The sequence below is a fragment of the Phaethon lepturus genome, unplaced genomic scaffold, assembly GCF_000687285.1.
Source record: "Phaethon lepturus isolate BGI_N335 unplaced genomic scaffold, ASM68728v1 scaffold53286, whole genome shotgun sequence".
NCBI lineage: Eukaryota > Metazoa > Chordata > Aves > Phaethontiformes > Phaethontidae > Phaethon > Phaethon lepturus.
This window is the reverse complement of record NW_010546535.1, coordinates 1-17,892: the sequence shown is the minus strand read 5'-3', so window position 1 is coordinate 17,892 and position 17,892 is coordinate 1. Positions and strand designations below refer to the sequence as shown.

At 37.4% G+C, this 17,892-nt stretch overlaps 1 protein-coding gene across 1 annotated transcript; it reads right to left on the bottom strand.

The window, feature by feature from the left end:
• Positions 1-4,582: 4,582 nt before the first annotated feature.
• LACTB2 (lactamase, beta 2) lies at positions 4,583-17,429 on the bottom strand (the record flags this gene model as incomplete). The annotated part of the gene is made up of 6 exons (XM_010289322.1): positions 4,583-4,790; positions 7,444-7,525; positions 9,062-9,210; positions 13,522-13,700; positions 15,945-16,068; positions 17,266-17,429. Coding segments are annotated over 6 exons (742 nt in total), but the record flags the coding sequence as incomplete, so codon positions are not given.
• Positions 17,430-17,892: the final 463 nt, after the last annotated feature.

The window sequence follows — 17,892 nt, the reverse complement described above, 5'->3', positions numbered from 1 at the left end:
CGGTGGCCGAGTGCGCCCGCAGAGCCGGGCCAGCCTCCGGTCCCCCCGGCACCCCCCGCCATCCGGCTTCACCGTTGGTGTCTTTCTTCTACTCCCAGGGCTCTGGCTAAGTTTTGTTGCCGTCAGAGCTCCGCCAGCTGGACGTCGGGCACCCGAAGGACGCCATTTGGCAGTGACCGTTGTGGTCTCGGCTGAGGCGCTGTCGCAAGGCACGGCCTTCACCGTGCTGGCAGCCGGCGCCTGCCATCCCGTCCGCCTGCTCTGTGCCGTGCAGCCAGAGATAACAGGCGTTATCCAAGTACCGGCAGCAAGGAAGCCAGTGGCAAGAAAGCAGAAGGGAAGAAAAGCTAACCGGGAAGCGCAGAAGCAAGAGGGAGGCTTAGATGTGGCTTAAACCCCCAACCCAATCACAGAAGGCTGTCAGCAGGTTCAAACAGAGGAATGAAGAGGTCTGAGAAATCGCTAATGCAGAAAACACTCCGGCTGAATTGAGCTGTCCTTCAATCCTCCCCCCAAATTCCTGCTACTTTTATTTATTAATGCTTCTGGCTGACAGATACTCCCAATGGATATACAGAAAGATCAAGAAAAGGAGTAATTTATGGCTGATGTTTAGCGTTGTCAGAACGGCTTTTGCTGCCAGTAGCTAATGAATACAGGGTAAGAGGTTAAGATGCAACCATTCGGTACGGCCTTGCCTTGCCAAAATGAAGAGTGTGCACCAAATACATTGTATGATCTGTTTGCAATAGCTTGGTTTCTTCCTACTCTATGGAAGGAGTGAGTGACTTGTGCAGCAGACTGATCAGTGTATGATGTTTTTTCAACTGTGAAACATGTTCATCAGCTGTGAAGATTTATATCTTAGAAATCTCTCCATCCCCTGGCGACACCAATATTTTGTAACTCTAAAGTAAGGAGAACATTATTTCAACAATAAAAATGTGAAAGTATATTCCCCGATTGCATACTGCGGGGTCATGGATGTAGCATACTGCACCCCTGAAGTACACTGTGCTGGGATAAGAGTTAGAATCCTTGTTGCAGTGTAGTCTTGCATCTATTTCCCACCTCAGCCTTAAAAGAAATTGGGTCATCTCATCTCCACAGAACATAACAAACAGGACTTAACTAGGACAAGACATCCTTTCCTCAAGCTGTAATCAGCAAGTACTTCGAGTGTCTGGCTGAAAGTCCTCACTTACAGGCACAGAGAGCTTCTTGGTTTCAACTTTTGTGTTTGTCCTGATCATAGAATCATTTTGAATAGTTTGGGTTGGAAGGAACCTTTAAAGTTCACCTAGTCCAATCCCCCTGCAATGAGCAGGGAAACCTTCAACTAGACCAGGTAGCTCAGAGCTCTGAGCCTGACCTTGAATGTTTCCAGGGATGAGGCATCTACCACCTCTTGGGGCAACCTGTGCCAGTGTTTCACTACCCCCACTGTCAAAAATTTCTTCCTTAGATCTACTCTAAATATACCCTCTTAGTTTGAAACCATTGTCCCTTGTCCTATCACTACAGGCCCTGCTCAAATGTCTGTTCCCATCTCTCTTGCAAGCCCCCTTTCAGTACTGGAAGGCTGCAATAAGGTCTCCCCAGAGCCTTCTCTTCTCCAGGCTGAACCACCCCAACTCTCTCAGCCTGTCCTCACAGCAGAGCTGTTCCACCCCTCTGATCATTTTTGTGGCCTCCTCCGGACCTTCTTCAACAGGTCCATGTCTTTCCTGTGCTGAGGGCTCCAGAGCTGGATACAGTACTCCAGGTGAGGTCTCACCAGAGCGGAGTAGAGGGGCAGAATCACCTCCCTGGACCTGCTGGGCACAATGATGCAGTGTGAAGTGCTATACTGAGATGGAAAACAAGGCAACCTGTTCCCTCATCTGAACAGTTCCCACACCTTCCTTTTATTGGAGTTCCCTCTTCTGCCACATGGTGTTTTTCATGCCTCTTTAGGCAAAGTGTGATGATCTGAAACACCAGAGACTGTCAACCCTGAGAGTCTGCTTCTTGCCAACAGGTTGTTGGTCTATGTTTCCCACCTTTCTTTCCAGATGTCTGTACTTTGAAATACTAGGCTTCAGAACGATTGCGTCATTTGGGAAGGAAGTTCCTGCCAGTCCGAAATGGGGGAAGCTTTTGGAATCTTCTCACAGAAGCCACCCCCGTGGTCCCCCCGCTACCAAACCCTTGCCATGCAAACCCAGGACACTGCTTCAGGAGGCGAGAGTGTGGAGGATGCGGCAGTAGGTGTGTTGCTGCACCCACAGTAAGAGACACAAACAGAACAATGCCCTTCCTATTTGGGAACCTTTCCTGAATTCACTAGTTGTCAAACATCCTTAAAGATATAACCAAGGATGACATTTTAAATTAAATATAAATAAGCAAGTAAGACAGAAACAGAATAGAAAACCCCAAAAAGGTTATAACTGCCATCAGACTCCTTTCCTAGGTCTTAAACCTAATAAATGATGCTGCCCCTCAGGAAAGGATCTTGCAAGTAGCTTGCAAGAAGGAAAAACTGCTGGAAACACATTTTGTGCTTCTTACAGCTTCTGTCCCCAGCTGTTCAGAAAGTTAATGCATCAAATGACATTTGCCCTTCTAGCCTGATGAGACAGAAATTGCCCCTTCTCCTGTCTTTAGTCACAACTTTTAAAGCATTCTGCAGGGATGAATGCATTCAATACAAGGGATGTAAACAGGCTAATCCCCATTTTTATACATACATGGCATACAGCTTACATTACCATTCTATTTTTAAGCAAACAAACACTGCTTCAGACTTATAATCTCATAATCAACAAGGAGTCTTAAGACTTTTACAACCTGTCATAGCTGATATAAGTATCCTTTATTGTATATACATCTCAGTAACAGTGCAATCTCTGCTTTTGGCATTTCAGAGACACCATATACGATCATTGATGACAAGTTTCGTTAAACTGTAATTTCCCTCATTTTTTGAGAACATCAGGCGTTTGCTGCAGCACAGCACGGAATATAGAATTCTCTGACTTGTATCCTCCAAGTCTAAAGCCATTTCTGTATATTTTGAAATGAAGTATAGTAAAACGGTTTAGTGACATTTTGCCTGCCAGTAGATATCACCTCTTCATACCCATTTCTTGACACCAGCTCTAGCCTGCTGGCTTAGGTTCTCAGACCTCATGACAGACAGAAAATTGTGCCATTTCACTGATCTTTGTTTTGCTGAAGCAAAATGACATAATTCAGAGCATGTGAATTAAGTTTTTAAAAGAGAAAACAGTGATGATTATCTTTTAATTCCTAACAATGAAAAAGGTAAATATAAATTCATGAAATAGCTATAGGAAAACAATAATTATTAATGGCAAGAAGTCCATGTGAAAGCTTCTGAGTAATTATGGAGAAACAAACCAAAAAGGATTGGAAAAAATACTGTTTGTAAAAGTGACTGAAATGGAAAAATGCAAATAAACAGAAAATACAAAAGGAAGAAAAACTAGGAGACCTGAAAAAGATCCCAAAGTGGCATTGCACAGAAAGTTACAAGTGAGAAAGTGTCATGATTTGGCCAAAAATTAGATCAATGAAGTTTGCAAAAAGCACCACTTCATAGAGCAGAAAGTTACGATTTCCCTTCTTCAAAAATCTGGTTACTGTTTCAGCATATGAATTCAGATTTGGATGGCTGTTCCTGGGAGTATTTCTGTGTTGGATTTGGCTCAGCTGATCAGAACAAATGCCATCAATTTCATAAAATAATTAAGACACGCCTTAAATACCGAAACATATGCTTGTTTCAAAAATTAAGGTAAAGGATTAAATGGCAAAAGGTTTTCAGGGATTTTCAAGGACATATATTTGTCTTTGGTACTTTCAAACATCTCGTACCCGATTTTTTTTTTTTTTTAAAGTCGAGCCAGCATTAAAAGAAGTGCATCAATAATAAAAACTTCACACATTTTGAATACACAAAGTAATGCAAATATTTATACACTATTCTGGAAGTTTAAGCTACACAGAGAACTGAGCTGCAGTTTAAATTAATCTTCACTGTACTTTAATACACTACGCGGTATCTTACAACCAAATACAACCTTTAGTTAAAATATCTGTAGTCCAACTGGATTTAACAGCAAAACTTGAAGCTTGTTAGTTACAAAGTGACAAAGTTAACCACATATCGTCTGTAATACATGTCTCAATTTATACAGCTTTTTAATAACATTCTTGCAGAATCTTGTAAGATAAAGCATTTAAAAGTCTGCTCCAACTCTGTGCATGTTTTGTCTTTTTTTTTGACAAAATTAATGAATCCTCTGAATGAGTTCCATAGAAATAGTGTTTCCACCATAAAACAGAGCGGTCTGGAATTACTTTCAGTGTTTGTTAAAACCTATTGCAGTGAGCAACCAGCAAAGGTATGCAGAGTCAGCTAAATTAAAAAAGAAATATGAACCCCGGTATTTACATCTGTTAACAAAAATAACTTTGTTTTTAGAATGTACTGGTAACTTACTGGATTCCATTTTATTAACTCAGAAGCTATCAGGTTATTTTAAAAATTCCCATAAAGTAGAATATGAAAAACATTAATTAACTGACTGTAACATTGCTTTAAAATTGTGTTACCACTTTAAAAAAAAAAAAGAAAGAAGAATTAGTTTTAATTTACATATTGTCTGAGCTCATCATTATATTTTTTCATGCAGCAACTGTGAATATTAAAAATGTTCTTGAGCAATCTTGCATAACTTATAAATTGTTTCTCCATCTGAAGTTGGGAGACGCGTCATATACTGTTAAGAAAAAAGACCAAATTATTCACAAACTAACACTTAGATGCTATACATAAACATTAGAATATCTCAAAACTTACCTGTACATGCCTATGTATGTCTGTTCACGTAATTTTTTATTAAAACTATTGGAATAGTTTCCTTCAGGCCAGTGTTGAATTTTAATGGAAGGTGAATAAACATTAACTGTTACACAATGTAGCCTAGCCACATAAAGAATGATTAATTAAAAAGGGTTTAATAATCCTACAGTTATTTAAAGTTCAGAATATTATAATTTCTAGATATTAAGAAATTTGAAGTAGCAGAGCACTTGTTGCATTTTCTGAAATTTATGAACTTTAGAGAAAACAAATCTGTGCTGCTAAATTAAGAACAGCCAAATTATTTTTCTCTCTTCATCAGCTGTGTTTTAAAAATGTGAAACAATGACCAAGATACTTCTATCCAAATATGGCAGGAAGCTTACGTGCACATATTGTGCCATGCTCCTGTATACAAGACATTATTTTTCTGTTTAAAGGGAGAAAAGCAAATCTGTAAAGGCAGTACATAAAAGTTATGTACCAACATAAACTGCAATCCCTAGAATGAAGTTGTGAATTAATGACTGCAGCAGACAGCATATGGCCATAATTTGCATGGAGTAGCTCTCTTGTAGTGTTGTAATATGCCTGTCATTCATTACCAATACTGACATGTTTCTTTGGAAAAATATTTTATGAAAATTAAGCAGACAGTGTTATGACTGCAACTCAAGTCTTCCATAATGAGAACAAAACTTGAAATACTGCAACTCAGACATCAAAACCAAATGAACAAGCAACATGAGTACGCCAGCATTCGTATGCTACATGTTCAGAACCAACAGAATCAATTTTCTTTAACAGATGTCCTTAATTTGAAATGAAAAACTGACAAAGGTCACATGACGGTAAGTCTTTATCATAGATCTGGGTCTAAGCCTGTATTTAAAAATTTAGCAACTGTCCACACTGCAGAGGTCAGCAAAGAAAAACCCCCAAGTGTTCTGAGGAGATTGCCTTCCTCCTCTGTGAGCACAAATTGGACATTAAAAAACAAAACAGAACGCCTGAAAGGGCACTTCTTGTGCCTTGTGGAAAGCAGGAACACAGCTCAATCAGGGATCCCCAACTGGAGTAGAAGATTCACAACAATTCTTCTGATTAGTATCTCCTCTAGTTATTTAAACTTTCTAATAATTTCAAGCCCTTGCTACTTTGTGAACAGATAATCTGACTGAAGCTCTGTATCTGCTGTCTCTTCAAAATTCAAAGGTGATTTCTGAGGAAAGGTAAGCTACTTTTGTCCAGTAAGCATGAAAACGGTATTTTTTGGGGAAAAAAAAAACAAACCCAAAAAATCCTGGCTTAAGAGATGTAAGTCACTAGCTTACTCATCAAGACATTAATTCCTGGACATTTAAGATGCATACACAGAGTCTTTTGTAGGGAAGACTGCAAGTCTACCTTTAAAAAGAAATTTATCCACTACTTCATCTAAATAGAAAATGCTGTTGCTTGAGCTACTTTGGCAGTGAAAGGGAAGGGATAAATAATCAACAGCATCTGATACCCCAGAGGAATCTTGTGGAGCCAAACTAGAGAAATGTATAGGTCAGTAACATATGTTCATAACCAAGAATTCAGATCACATTTAAAAGCTGGTGCAGTAAGTATCATGTTGGTGAGCTTCCATGGCATCTACACAAAATATGCTTAAAGACATCATTTTCTGAACTTCAGTAATGACTGTATTCATGTGACTCTAGTCTATTTTCTTTGAATAAAAGGCAAGTCATTATTATTACAAAAACTAAGTCTCAATTGTTCAGTTAGTACCTAGTAGCTGATTTATCATTAAATAAACAGAAGGTCTAAGTTGGAAAAAATATACTAATTTCATGTTGTTATTCAGGTTTGTAAATGCTTAAAATTTGAAACAGTTTTAAATACTCATGTAATTATTTGCTTATAACTAGACAGTCCTGGGTGCAGTTATGTAATGTACAGAAAGAAATATTTTCCTTAGCTTCTGTCTGAATAATGTTTCCAAACGCACATGCCATTATGGAAATAGAATACGTCACGTTGTTCACTAAAAGTAAAGGCAAAACGTAAAACCAGTAAACTAAATATAGTTGCTCTACTTAAGTACTGTACTCATCAGAAATTGTAAGAATTTACACTACGTGATTTTAACCACCTCTAGAACACATATGTACAACAATACACATTAATGAAAGGCAGAAAAGTAAAATGTAATCCCATTAAAATGTTATGTACATGCATATTTAAGTATGAATTTCAGAAAATACAGAAAGGCATAAATGCTAGCATTATGAATGTATCCCATCGTATGTTTTAAAGCAAAATTTACAGGTATATGCAGTAATCTGTGCTCTAAGCATGTCACAAATACTTTATAAAATATTTTCTAAAAGTCTGGAAATACTGTATATGCATAAGTTTTTTGCATATAATCCTACTTCAAACGGTCTGAAGGACAGCTACTGCAACTAATTGCAGTTTCTTTTTTCCCAGGAAACAATGCACTAAAATAAAATGAGAAACAGTACATAGAAAACCAAAATGAAAATGACCTTCCTTCCACCCCTCCATCCACAACTTACACACTTTTCCTTCTTTTTCCAGCTTCTTCAAGTGGACTATGAGGTTATTTTCTGCTGCTAGAAGTAAATTTTCAGGGATCTCCTAATGGGAACACAAATACGCATTTTGTATTTGTTTAAATCTCTCCCAATTATTTTTTCAATACGTGGAACTCATGGTTTATTAACATATGTTTTCCTCTTCTGAATTGCCATGTTGAACATTCAGTTAGTTGTACAATGACAACAAACTGAAATGAGTAAATCAGCTTTACACCAGTTAAACTAGGGTTTTTTTGTTTCCTTTGCTCATTTTTTGCATTATCCATTTGTATTATGCAAACTTTGGCCAACACTAAGAAGACACTGCTCTTCTGAGCTGGGTCTGCACTGGATTGTCAGTGTAGCTGAGCATTTTTAAAGACAAATTAAAGATGCATTTCTTGACAGATACCTATCACTTCTATTTCCATGTCAATACGTGCATGGGTTTAGATATCCTTTGACAATTAGTATCTGTAATGAGTGAACAATTAAAAAATACAACAGCTTCAGGGGGACAAAATGTCTCTTGAAATTTTCCAATGCTCATTAGGTAAAAAACCCAACATTTCTCAAAATTCCCCCTTCCAGCACTATCTTCCTAAAAGTAAAGCTTTCTTTTTGAACATTAAAAAGTTATTCTCCAAATAGCATGAGTCTGACAGGAAAATTCACTAGAAAACTAGCTCAATAAATTATGAATCTTTAAAAAGCTTAGAAAGATTACATTTTTTTTAAATATGAAAACTTTAGTAGTACTGAAAAAATTCTTATCATATAGCGACAGGACAAGTGGTTTGCGATTTACAGAAACACGTGAATGGATGTATACTTAGGAACTAAGCTGAACAGCCACAAGTAATGGTATATCAGCATTGCAAAATGTTCAATGTGACATAGTCATTCTTTTGGAAGCATGAAAAATGAGTTGTGAAGCTGCTACAGACCTGTTCACAAACCACAGCCACTGGCAACTTTGACATCTTTCTCTGAAGCAAATGCTGTATCTCTTTTACCTCTGCTTCCTAGGAGGGGAAACCCCCACACCCCATGTATAAATTAACTGAGGTTACATGAAGAATGATGAAGTAGCAAGAAAGCATCCTTAAGCCTGTCTAATGACACACACAAGCTACCCAGCTTCTGAGAGCAATATCCATCTCTGTGAACCTGCAGTTCGCTTACACCCTCCTGCAGACTGAGAAATCAGGAATGCGAAGTTTTAACCAATCTTTCAGGAGACTCCAAACACACTTGGACAAATCAAAAATTAACAGTCATCGCATACATTTCACTTAGAACCAAGCACTATAACTTTATTTTTGCTTGGTCCTATGAAACTGTGCTTAGGACCACCTAAATAGTGAAGCAAGTTCGTAAAAATCATTTGGGCCCCGCTCCAATAAAGTGCTCAAACAATACAATTTAAATGCACAGTCATATATGAATTCGGAACAAGCAGAAATCGTTTATTTTTAAAAAAAAAAACTTTTTAAAAGCCACCACGGTCTTCACTGAAATACTTAAAATGTTACATACAACTTTATGAACATAACCTACATTTTCTTTAATCTAAAAAATTTTAATAAACAATTACCTTGTAGACTATCTTTACAAGCTCCGAGGATGTATATGATTTTCCAGCATTCTTCTGGAAAACGTTTAGAATTTGCTGTTCACGTGCAGTTCGGTGAGAAATGTAGCCTTGGATTCTAGCATTTGCATCACGTACTACTGGGCCATGACCTAAATCAAAACACATGTATCAGAGTGCTATTACTTAAATTTGGATTTAAGTATGCTACTGAATAATTGAATCATTCTTATGTAAACTCAGGTAGACTTAAAAGCCATAAGAAGGGAGCAGTGCCTGTACGTACCACACTGTCAGAGTATCCTTGATGCTAAATTCTAAGACACTCTTTGAATGTTTGTGTTTTGTTTTTTCATATATATAGCCCAAATTTAAATTTGAATGTCTGTATCACAGTCTGCAACTGAAAAGCATTAAGATAGAAAGTAAGAATTAGAAGATCTGAAAGGTTTGAATGGTGAAAGGGAATACTTCAGATGGAATAAAGAAAGCAAGGAAAGACTAATTTAGGCTATTTAAAAAAAAAGAAAAAAGGACTGCACTGCTGAACAGATTTGAAAGATGAGATTCAGATTATTATATTACATCTGTCTGCCTGTCTCACACTACCCAAAGGATATTGACGCTGATGATTTAAACTGATACTGGTCTTTGAACCATAGCAGCTAAGGCAAAGGACTCATGTACTACTATCCTGTTGTGGGGCTATCTAGCAAACACAGAGGCAAAAGAAGGAACATCTTTAATTGTGATAGATAAACTTTCCAGGACAGATCTTCAAAACTCACTCACACACTGTATTTGATTCCCCCAAGAACACACTTTCATAACTATGATCAAAAAAATTAACAGAAGACAAATCGGTGAGCCAATCTGAATGTATCAGGGCAAGAATAAGCAATGTACCAGGAAGGTTTTATGTGCACCATTTTAGGTCTGGCTGGTTAATAAACAGAACATAGATGTTTTTTCTTGGACTTAATTGTGGCAGATCAGAAATGTTCAACTTACTGAAATCACAATAGAAAATTGGTAAAAATTGGTAAAGCATTAACCTTTGTAGAAAAATCAAATACTGCCTCATGATATGCTAAAATGACAGATGACATGAAAATATTTTTCAGACATGAGTTACATGCACAGAAATTAAACTTAATGCTTTACCTATAAAGAAATTTACTTGCATGAATATTCATCATGTGCTTTTTATAGCAAGGTTTCCTATTCCTTTGCCTGTATACCTCAGCTGAAGTAGCAGCAGCAACTTCCAGCTCTGCCAGTCTAAACTCCAAATAATTTATAAAATGAGTAGAACAGAAACTACTGTAAAAAAAAAAGCTTTCTTTGAGAAGTTATTGGGTATCATCCAAATCAGTTTCTTTTGAGGGTCTCTGACTATTTAAAAAAAATCCATCATATTCTTTACTTGTACTTTTGCGTTAACTGACTAAATGGGTTTTAAGATTTAAGGCTTTTTAAATTAGAGCTTATTTTGCCTGAGGACAGGCAGCTTATAGAAAAAACGTAACTAATTTTTTCATGTTTTGAGTATCTGTGAAATAATAAAGTGTCAAAGGAATCTATCCTTCAGCAAGTCAAAATATCTATACATATCTCAGCTTATACACTCACTTAACCAGATTTGAAATTACTAAATATACATTGAAGCTTGCCTTGTGTAAAGATGGTATTATAAATAAAAGATAAGTAACATGCAACTATAAAACTATACTGTCATATGCACATACATTTAATGAGTTCAAATGTATTTAATCTGAAGCTATTGTTCCTTACAAAATAAATTACTAATATAACACTGTCTCCAGTAAATATGTTACCGTTTATAAAAACAGAAGTTGAAATTTAGGAAAAACACATTAAGATATACAGAGACTAGACTATAATGGTAAATGTCCATTGTTTTGCATTCTCTAATGACAGAACTCGCATTAAAGTATTCAAAATCAAGGCCTATACATGGAATCACAAGGCAGTCTTAAAACCAGTCCCTGCTCTTCCAAATGATTTAATTGACTTGGACTACAAGAGCGATGTCAGCACCTGGAATGGAATCCACATTTTGCAAAGTTAAGGGCATTTCATATCCATTACATCATCTGACCCATAGCCACTGTGTATGCATATACATTGAAACGATGTCAGAAAGCTTGTAATTAAATCCAGATATGGATCTTTCCCATCCATAATTTTTCAGTGACAGCAACACAGTTAATTTCACCAACAAGTAAATTAACATCTGCATAAATGTAAAATGTTTCTGAGCATATGAAATAGATCTCTCAAAATATGACCATCTTTCCAGGAATTCAGACTTTGTATCAGACAGCTTCATACTATTTCATACCTCTGTATAGCCCAGATGATAAGGAACAGTACTTTTTTATTCTCCTAACACCCTGTGAAGTACTATAGATTCTCTCACTTTACAGCAAATTACAGCACAAAGGATAAAATTGAAGAAAATAATTGGCTGACGAAATCTTGCACAGATTCCTAACTGCAGTACTGTTTTTGCCGCTATTATCCAGGAACACCGTTTATTGTTGGAGGCTGGGGAGCCCTCTGCTGGCTAAAGCGCCCTTCCTGGTCCCAAGGATTCTCCTCAACTATCGGCTGTAAACAGACTGTCCCGAGTATTCTGCCTGAAGTCATCTCCACCTTAAATTAAAAAATGGAAGGGGGAAGGATTGGCAAAATTCAGCTACTCGCACCTAGCCAGCAGTCAGCTTGTTACAAAAGTTTATGCTCCCCTACATCTAATTCTGAGGCTGCAATGGGAGTGCTAAAGCACGGATGGGGAACAGAGAATCAGTTCAAGAATTATGAAGACCTAAAACTGCAATAAAATCAAAGATCTGAGCTTATATAGAACATATTGGAAAAGCAAACTACCTTCTGCTATAGCTACCATTTTACTGTAGTACATACCAACAGTACAGCCAACTGTTCTGACTGGGCAATAGGTATCTTTTACACAATTGCACATACATTTTGCGATGCATGGATACAAAAAACAAAGTTAGTTCCAAACCATCTCAATACTTAGCTACTCATCGTTGAATATGCATAATATCCCACTGGCTTCCTAATTGCAAGTGCAGCATGAATACACTTACAACACTGTAGCAAACAGTTACAGAAAAATGGCACAAATGCTCAGCCTTGGTGAACGTGTAATCTAGATAAATAATGATTAAGGAGAGAATGAAATACAACAAAAAAAACGCAATAGAATTTGGCATATATGGGGTTTTGGAAGGTGGAAATTCAATTAGAGGAACAGACTGTGTTTTGTAGGTATTTAGGAAAGAAAGTAGAACATTCGATTGATCAATAGATTGAGATTCTAGAGGCTAAAATATTCTTAGTTTTACCAGTAGTTAAGTCAATAACTGTAAGTAAGTCACTATTTCTGTCTATGTCAGTCTCCACATCCATGGAATATCTGAAAATAATGATATTTTCCTTAAATAGCATTTTTATGCTTAGATCTTAAAGCATTTAAAGAACACCTACTTCAAAAGAAGCATATTTTAAGAATGAACACAAAAGAGACTTGGTTATGTGGGCTAAACGTAGATGGTTAATGGAAGAAGACTGAACTGAGAATGTAGACAGTCACTCAGAATGACAAGTCGAACAAGATGAAACAGAAGTAGTGAGAAAAAAGTCCCGAGATGTAGCTCTGAAAAAACAAATGAGGAGCTTAAACCTTAGTTATGAATTCTTAAAATTCAATCTTGTCAAATAGACGTGGTTTACACAAAAAGTAAATGCATTCCCAAAGTTTGGGGGAGACAGTGGAAAACAACTGAAGCAAAGTCTTGCACTGCATGAATGAGGAACTTGTTTTTAGAACACCATGTTTGGCCTCTTGGCTCTTGTTCAAATTTAAACTAAGTCATTAACTAAAACAACTATTTGACAGTTCTGCAACTTTCCAAAATGAATTTGTGATTAATCTGTACTGCAAAGGACAGACAACTCTCTCAAAAAACATTACTAGGTTATTCATGGCAGTGTATGCGGGGATGTAAAGGACCAAAAGAACAACTATTACTTTTTCTTTCAGGGTAACATTAAGGTGCATGGATAGAGTAATATAAGAAAACTGACTTTGCTGATGATTCCAGCAGTGAAGGATTCTGGCCTCTGCAGGCTTTGGGCACAGAAGCACAAGATTCACCCTCAAATGGAGAAACCTCAGCAAAGAAAGATATCTATCACTGAGAAATTTTCAAGTTTTGCAAATCACCATGCCATATAGCCATCTTAGCTTAGTACTGGACATATATTAAGTAATAATCTTTAATTATTGCATTAGTAATGGTGCTTGATAGTAATAAGAGTTCCCAAGTTCTTAGAGGAGATATTTAAAAAGTAGATAGTAAAACAGAGCAATTAAAAATAGAACCAGAGCAATTAAAAATAGAACCACTTACCTGGATATATTAAATCTAGCTCCATTTGTAACAACCTTTTCAAAGTTTGCATGTAATCATACAGGTCTTCAATTACTGTTGTTCCTTCCCCTAAAATACAGTCACCAGAAAATACAGCATTTTCTTCTTCTAGATGTAAAGCCATATGATCATCAGTGTGTCCAGGCGTATATAAAACTCTAAAGATGAACAACAAAAAAGCGTATGCTTTTCATACAGCATATATGCTTCATTTTAAGAAGCATGAAACAACTAATGATACACTTACATACACTTACAAAGTGGCCCGCAACAAGAACCAGAAAAAAAAGACCAAAAAAGGCTGAAATGTCAACATAAACAGGGTATCACTTTGCCTAATCCCAGTCCATTTTCTTACACCATGTAGAGAACACAGATCATCATCTATAACATGCTTTTACTTACATGACACACCATAATAAAAGTACATTAAGGGAGCTGGCTAGTCATGTAGAATTTGTGTTATGGAGGGCTTTACTCCAAAGCTTTAAAAAACAAAAATTGATATGTTTTTTCCAGATTGAAATGTGTGAAGTTCTTGAGATATGCCTTGCACTTAGCAAAAGAGGGGAAGGATGATGTTGACAATTCTTTTAGAAATTAACTATAAGCTTCTGGACCCAACCCAGATAAAGTTCAGTTTCCCAAAATGTATTTCTCCCTGAAAGTCCCATGACACAGCGGAGTGGAGCTGTCAAACACAACAGGAATCACGGTCTTTCAGCTGTTCTATGTGCAGCTCATTAAACATCTGAATGGTAAGGATTTAGGACCCCACAGCTTGAATGAGTACTGGATGAGAATGCAGCAAAGGGTTGATATGTATATAGCAACCTGAGCCGTTAAGGAGCTGCACTGCAGTGTCCTTTCACTACGATTTTTGAAAGGCAGAAGGCCTCATGCTGATTCAAACTGAAAGTACACAACTCAGACCAGCATCACTGCTGAAATCCATCAGAACCTTGTTGTTAATGGCAGATGCATCAAAGCAGTGATCAGGAACTGACAGAGCTGGTGCCAAGCGTGGGGTACAGGCCAAGGCTAAACAGCATCCAGCCACATCAGCGCAGAGCTGGGAGGCCAGAAGCACAGCACCATCTGACGCAACGACTTCCAGATCTTACTGAATACTGAGTTCAGCAGAACACAGGTGAGCCATCACCCTATGGAGGCAACATCAAAATCAAGCTGATGGGTTGTATCTGTCTTTGTAGGAAGTGGTGTCCTCCAGTTCCTCATGAAACTTTACCAGGAAGCTTAACCATTAACATGGAAAAACAAAGGCAAAAGAAGATCATACTGCGTGGCACACCTTGAAAACTTCACAGTTGCTAACTAAAATTTAACATGCAGATACTGCTATTTTGGAACAAGTGGTGGATCTAGGAGTATCTTTAAAGTACTTACTGAATTAACCAGGTGAGAATACCTGCTTTTAACCATGCATAAAGTTTAGCTGCATTACCCCAAACTTCAAAATGTGCCATGCCTGTCTCACTTGGATTCAATTTTAACAAGTTGTTTTCCATCTCTAAATTGATTTTGTCCAAACATGGGCCACTTAGGGTAATGATAGGTCTTCAGTACTCAATATAATACTCTCCATGTGTTGGTTTTTTGGATTTTTTTTTTTACACTAACAAAACAAAATGCTTTTGGTCAAATATCATCTTTATTTTTATGCTTTTTCTCCCAATCAGCCAGCTTGCGTCTTCTACAAGTGGGATATAATTCACATCTAAACTGAGGAAAAAAGAATAATTTGTCCTTAGAAGAGTAATGCCTTGTTCATGAAAGAAGTCTGGAAGCAGAATGCTCAGATCTTTTTATTGTGTATTTGTGTGAGGCAGAGTGGCTTTTTGGTTCAGACTCATTCACGCTAACAAGACAGGCAATATGCTCTCTGGGAAGAAGCCCTCCCAGACTTGTACCCTATAAGAACCTGACAGGTTAAAGGTTTAAAATTTAACATTTTAAGTATTAAATGTTTTAGCATCCCCTTGGGAAATATTTTTAAAGAAAGAAGAAAGGCATGCTAAATAATCCATCCAGACTACCATAAAATTCCCCAAAAGTATCAATTTTAATAATAACTACTTTTGTAAGGGTGGTAAGAAACTATGTAAAATCCTATTTGATTTTCCTGGAGGAAATATTTTTCAAGGGAAATGTTCTTAACTTCTCTGCTGAGGCCAAACACCAAAGGCTAATTCCTGATAATCCTAATTCATAAAAACAATTTCTTTGTATAAACATACCCTGCTGGATCATGATAGGAAGTCTACATGTGTAAGTGTTGACAAGATTATATTTATGGATTGCCAGTCAATTTAGGATACATGTATGTGTCAGAATTCTGAAGAAAAATGTGATCCAGCGAACTTGCAGACATTGGTGTTTACCTGAGTGTGGCTCCCTCGGTCTGTATCACATCTCCCTCTTTAAGATAAAAATATTTATGTCCTCCTTCTATTATTTCTTCACGGTGAGGGACACGAGGAAGCTTACAGATGCGATATTCGGAGTCTATTTAAAGAAAGCAAAGAAAATGTATTTTGAATTTTTGAACATGTGGCATTAATTATTACACAGTATGAACACAAAACTAGAAACAAGAAATTCTGTACAGAAACTTTGTGTTTATAAAGCAACCTTATTCCAGAGCCACTGAATAGTGGAAGCCACTAAATCTGAATACTGTACTCTGTATCAGCAGCAATTTTGAACACAAAAAAGCAAAGTTAAATTAATAAAGAAATGTCAATGATTATTATATTTTACAAACTTTCCTTCTTGACTCATTGAGAGCCCAAAACTCCAAATTTCTACACCACCTCTAAGATTTCTGCGCTGACGTTCTGCATTATGATTCACAGAAACGCCATTCAACATTTGCCTAACACGGGATGGAAGCTTTTTGACCTGCAGCTTCCCTCAGTGTCTATTGTTTTGAACTGTGCATGAACTGTGAATGCCTTGGCTGGAACAGCTATGGATAGCAACCCAGAAAGATATTTATATCCCTTGCTAGTCTTTACAACCACGCTCATGGGTTGACAAGGCCAAAATCCTCACAAAGGCACCAACGTTGTTTTTAGTAGTGCCCAGCCTTCTTCGCAGAGAAGCATGTGCCAACTTCTCGTTCCCAGATACTAAAGCAGAAATGTCTCTTACAGTTTATCAACATGAAATACACGTTTTTAGATCAGAATTTACCTGCAGACTGCCCCACCCTCTTCCCCCTCATGATCTGAGGCCTACAAATTTGTCAGTAATTACTAATGGTCTGCTGCAAGGAATCTCAAAGTTATGCATGCTTCTGTTTCAGAGGTTAAGTTATTTACTGTTTTGACACAAGCAAAAATAACGGTCAATTTGTCATTAGTATTAATGTAGAATGGAAGGAGTATCAAGTTTTTCTCACATCTCTTAATATCATGTAAACTGCTGATGGTAATCTAGGTTCCTCAGTATTCACACACAGGAAAAATTCACTCTGAAGGTATGCACAGATATTGAAGAAAAACTGTAGTACTACAAGTACAATATTCAGAATATTCTTTTCTGTCATTCTACACACTGCAACAGTATCATGAAATTACATGTAGTTTATATGGAGATTCCAGAAGAATAATCCAGCCGATTTGCACAGCAGCATTCAGCAAATGTTTTTTCTTGACACATATATAACATTTTCAATAACATCCGAAATCTCTGTCCTACCACTAGGGATGTTTTCACAGATAGCAGGTATTCCACCAGTGTGATCACGATGCCAGTGTGTCACTAAAATTTCTTGAATTGCGATGTTGAACTCTGACAATGCCTGCTTTAAACAGCCGATATATTCAGGAATAGCTGGCTCCCCAGTGTCAATAAGGACTCTTCTACAGATGGACCAAAAAAAAAAAAAAAAAAGAAACAAAACGCAGTGAGAGAACTTACGAGTGCTCATGTGACAGTTAAATGTTAGAAAAAGAAACCAACATTGCACAGAAATATGGTAATAACGGATGTCTCCATATTCCAGACGCCATCTCTTCCTTCCATGATATTCCACCCCGGTCCCCGGTGGCACAACAATTTACAAAGGTGCATAAAAAATAAATTTAATCCACACATTTGCAACTCCCGGAGGAGCTGCCGTTTAGTACCGCCGGGGAGCGGCGAGGCCTGAGGCGAAGCACCCACCCGCTTTCCTCACGGAATTCCCCGCCTCAGCCCAACAGTCGCCCGCCCGAGGCTCCATATCCCACCTTCCCAAGCCTCCTCCGGGCACCTGTCCCGAAAACTTAATGCTGTACTATTATTATTATTTTTTTTTACCCCTAATTAAGGGATTTAGGAACA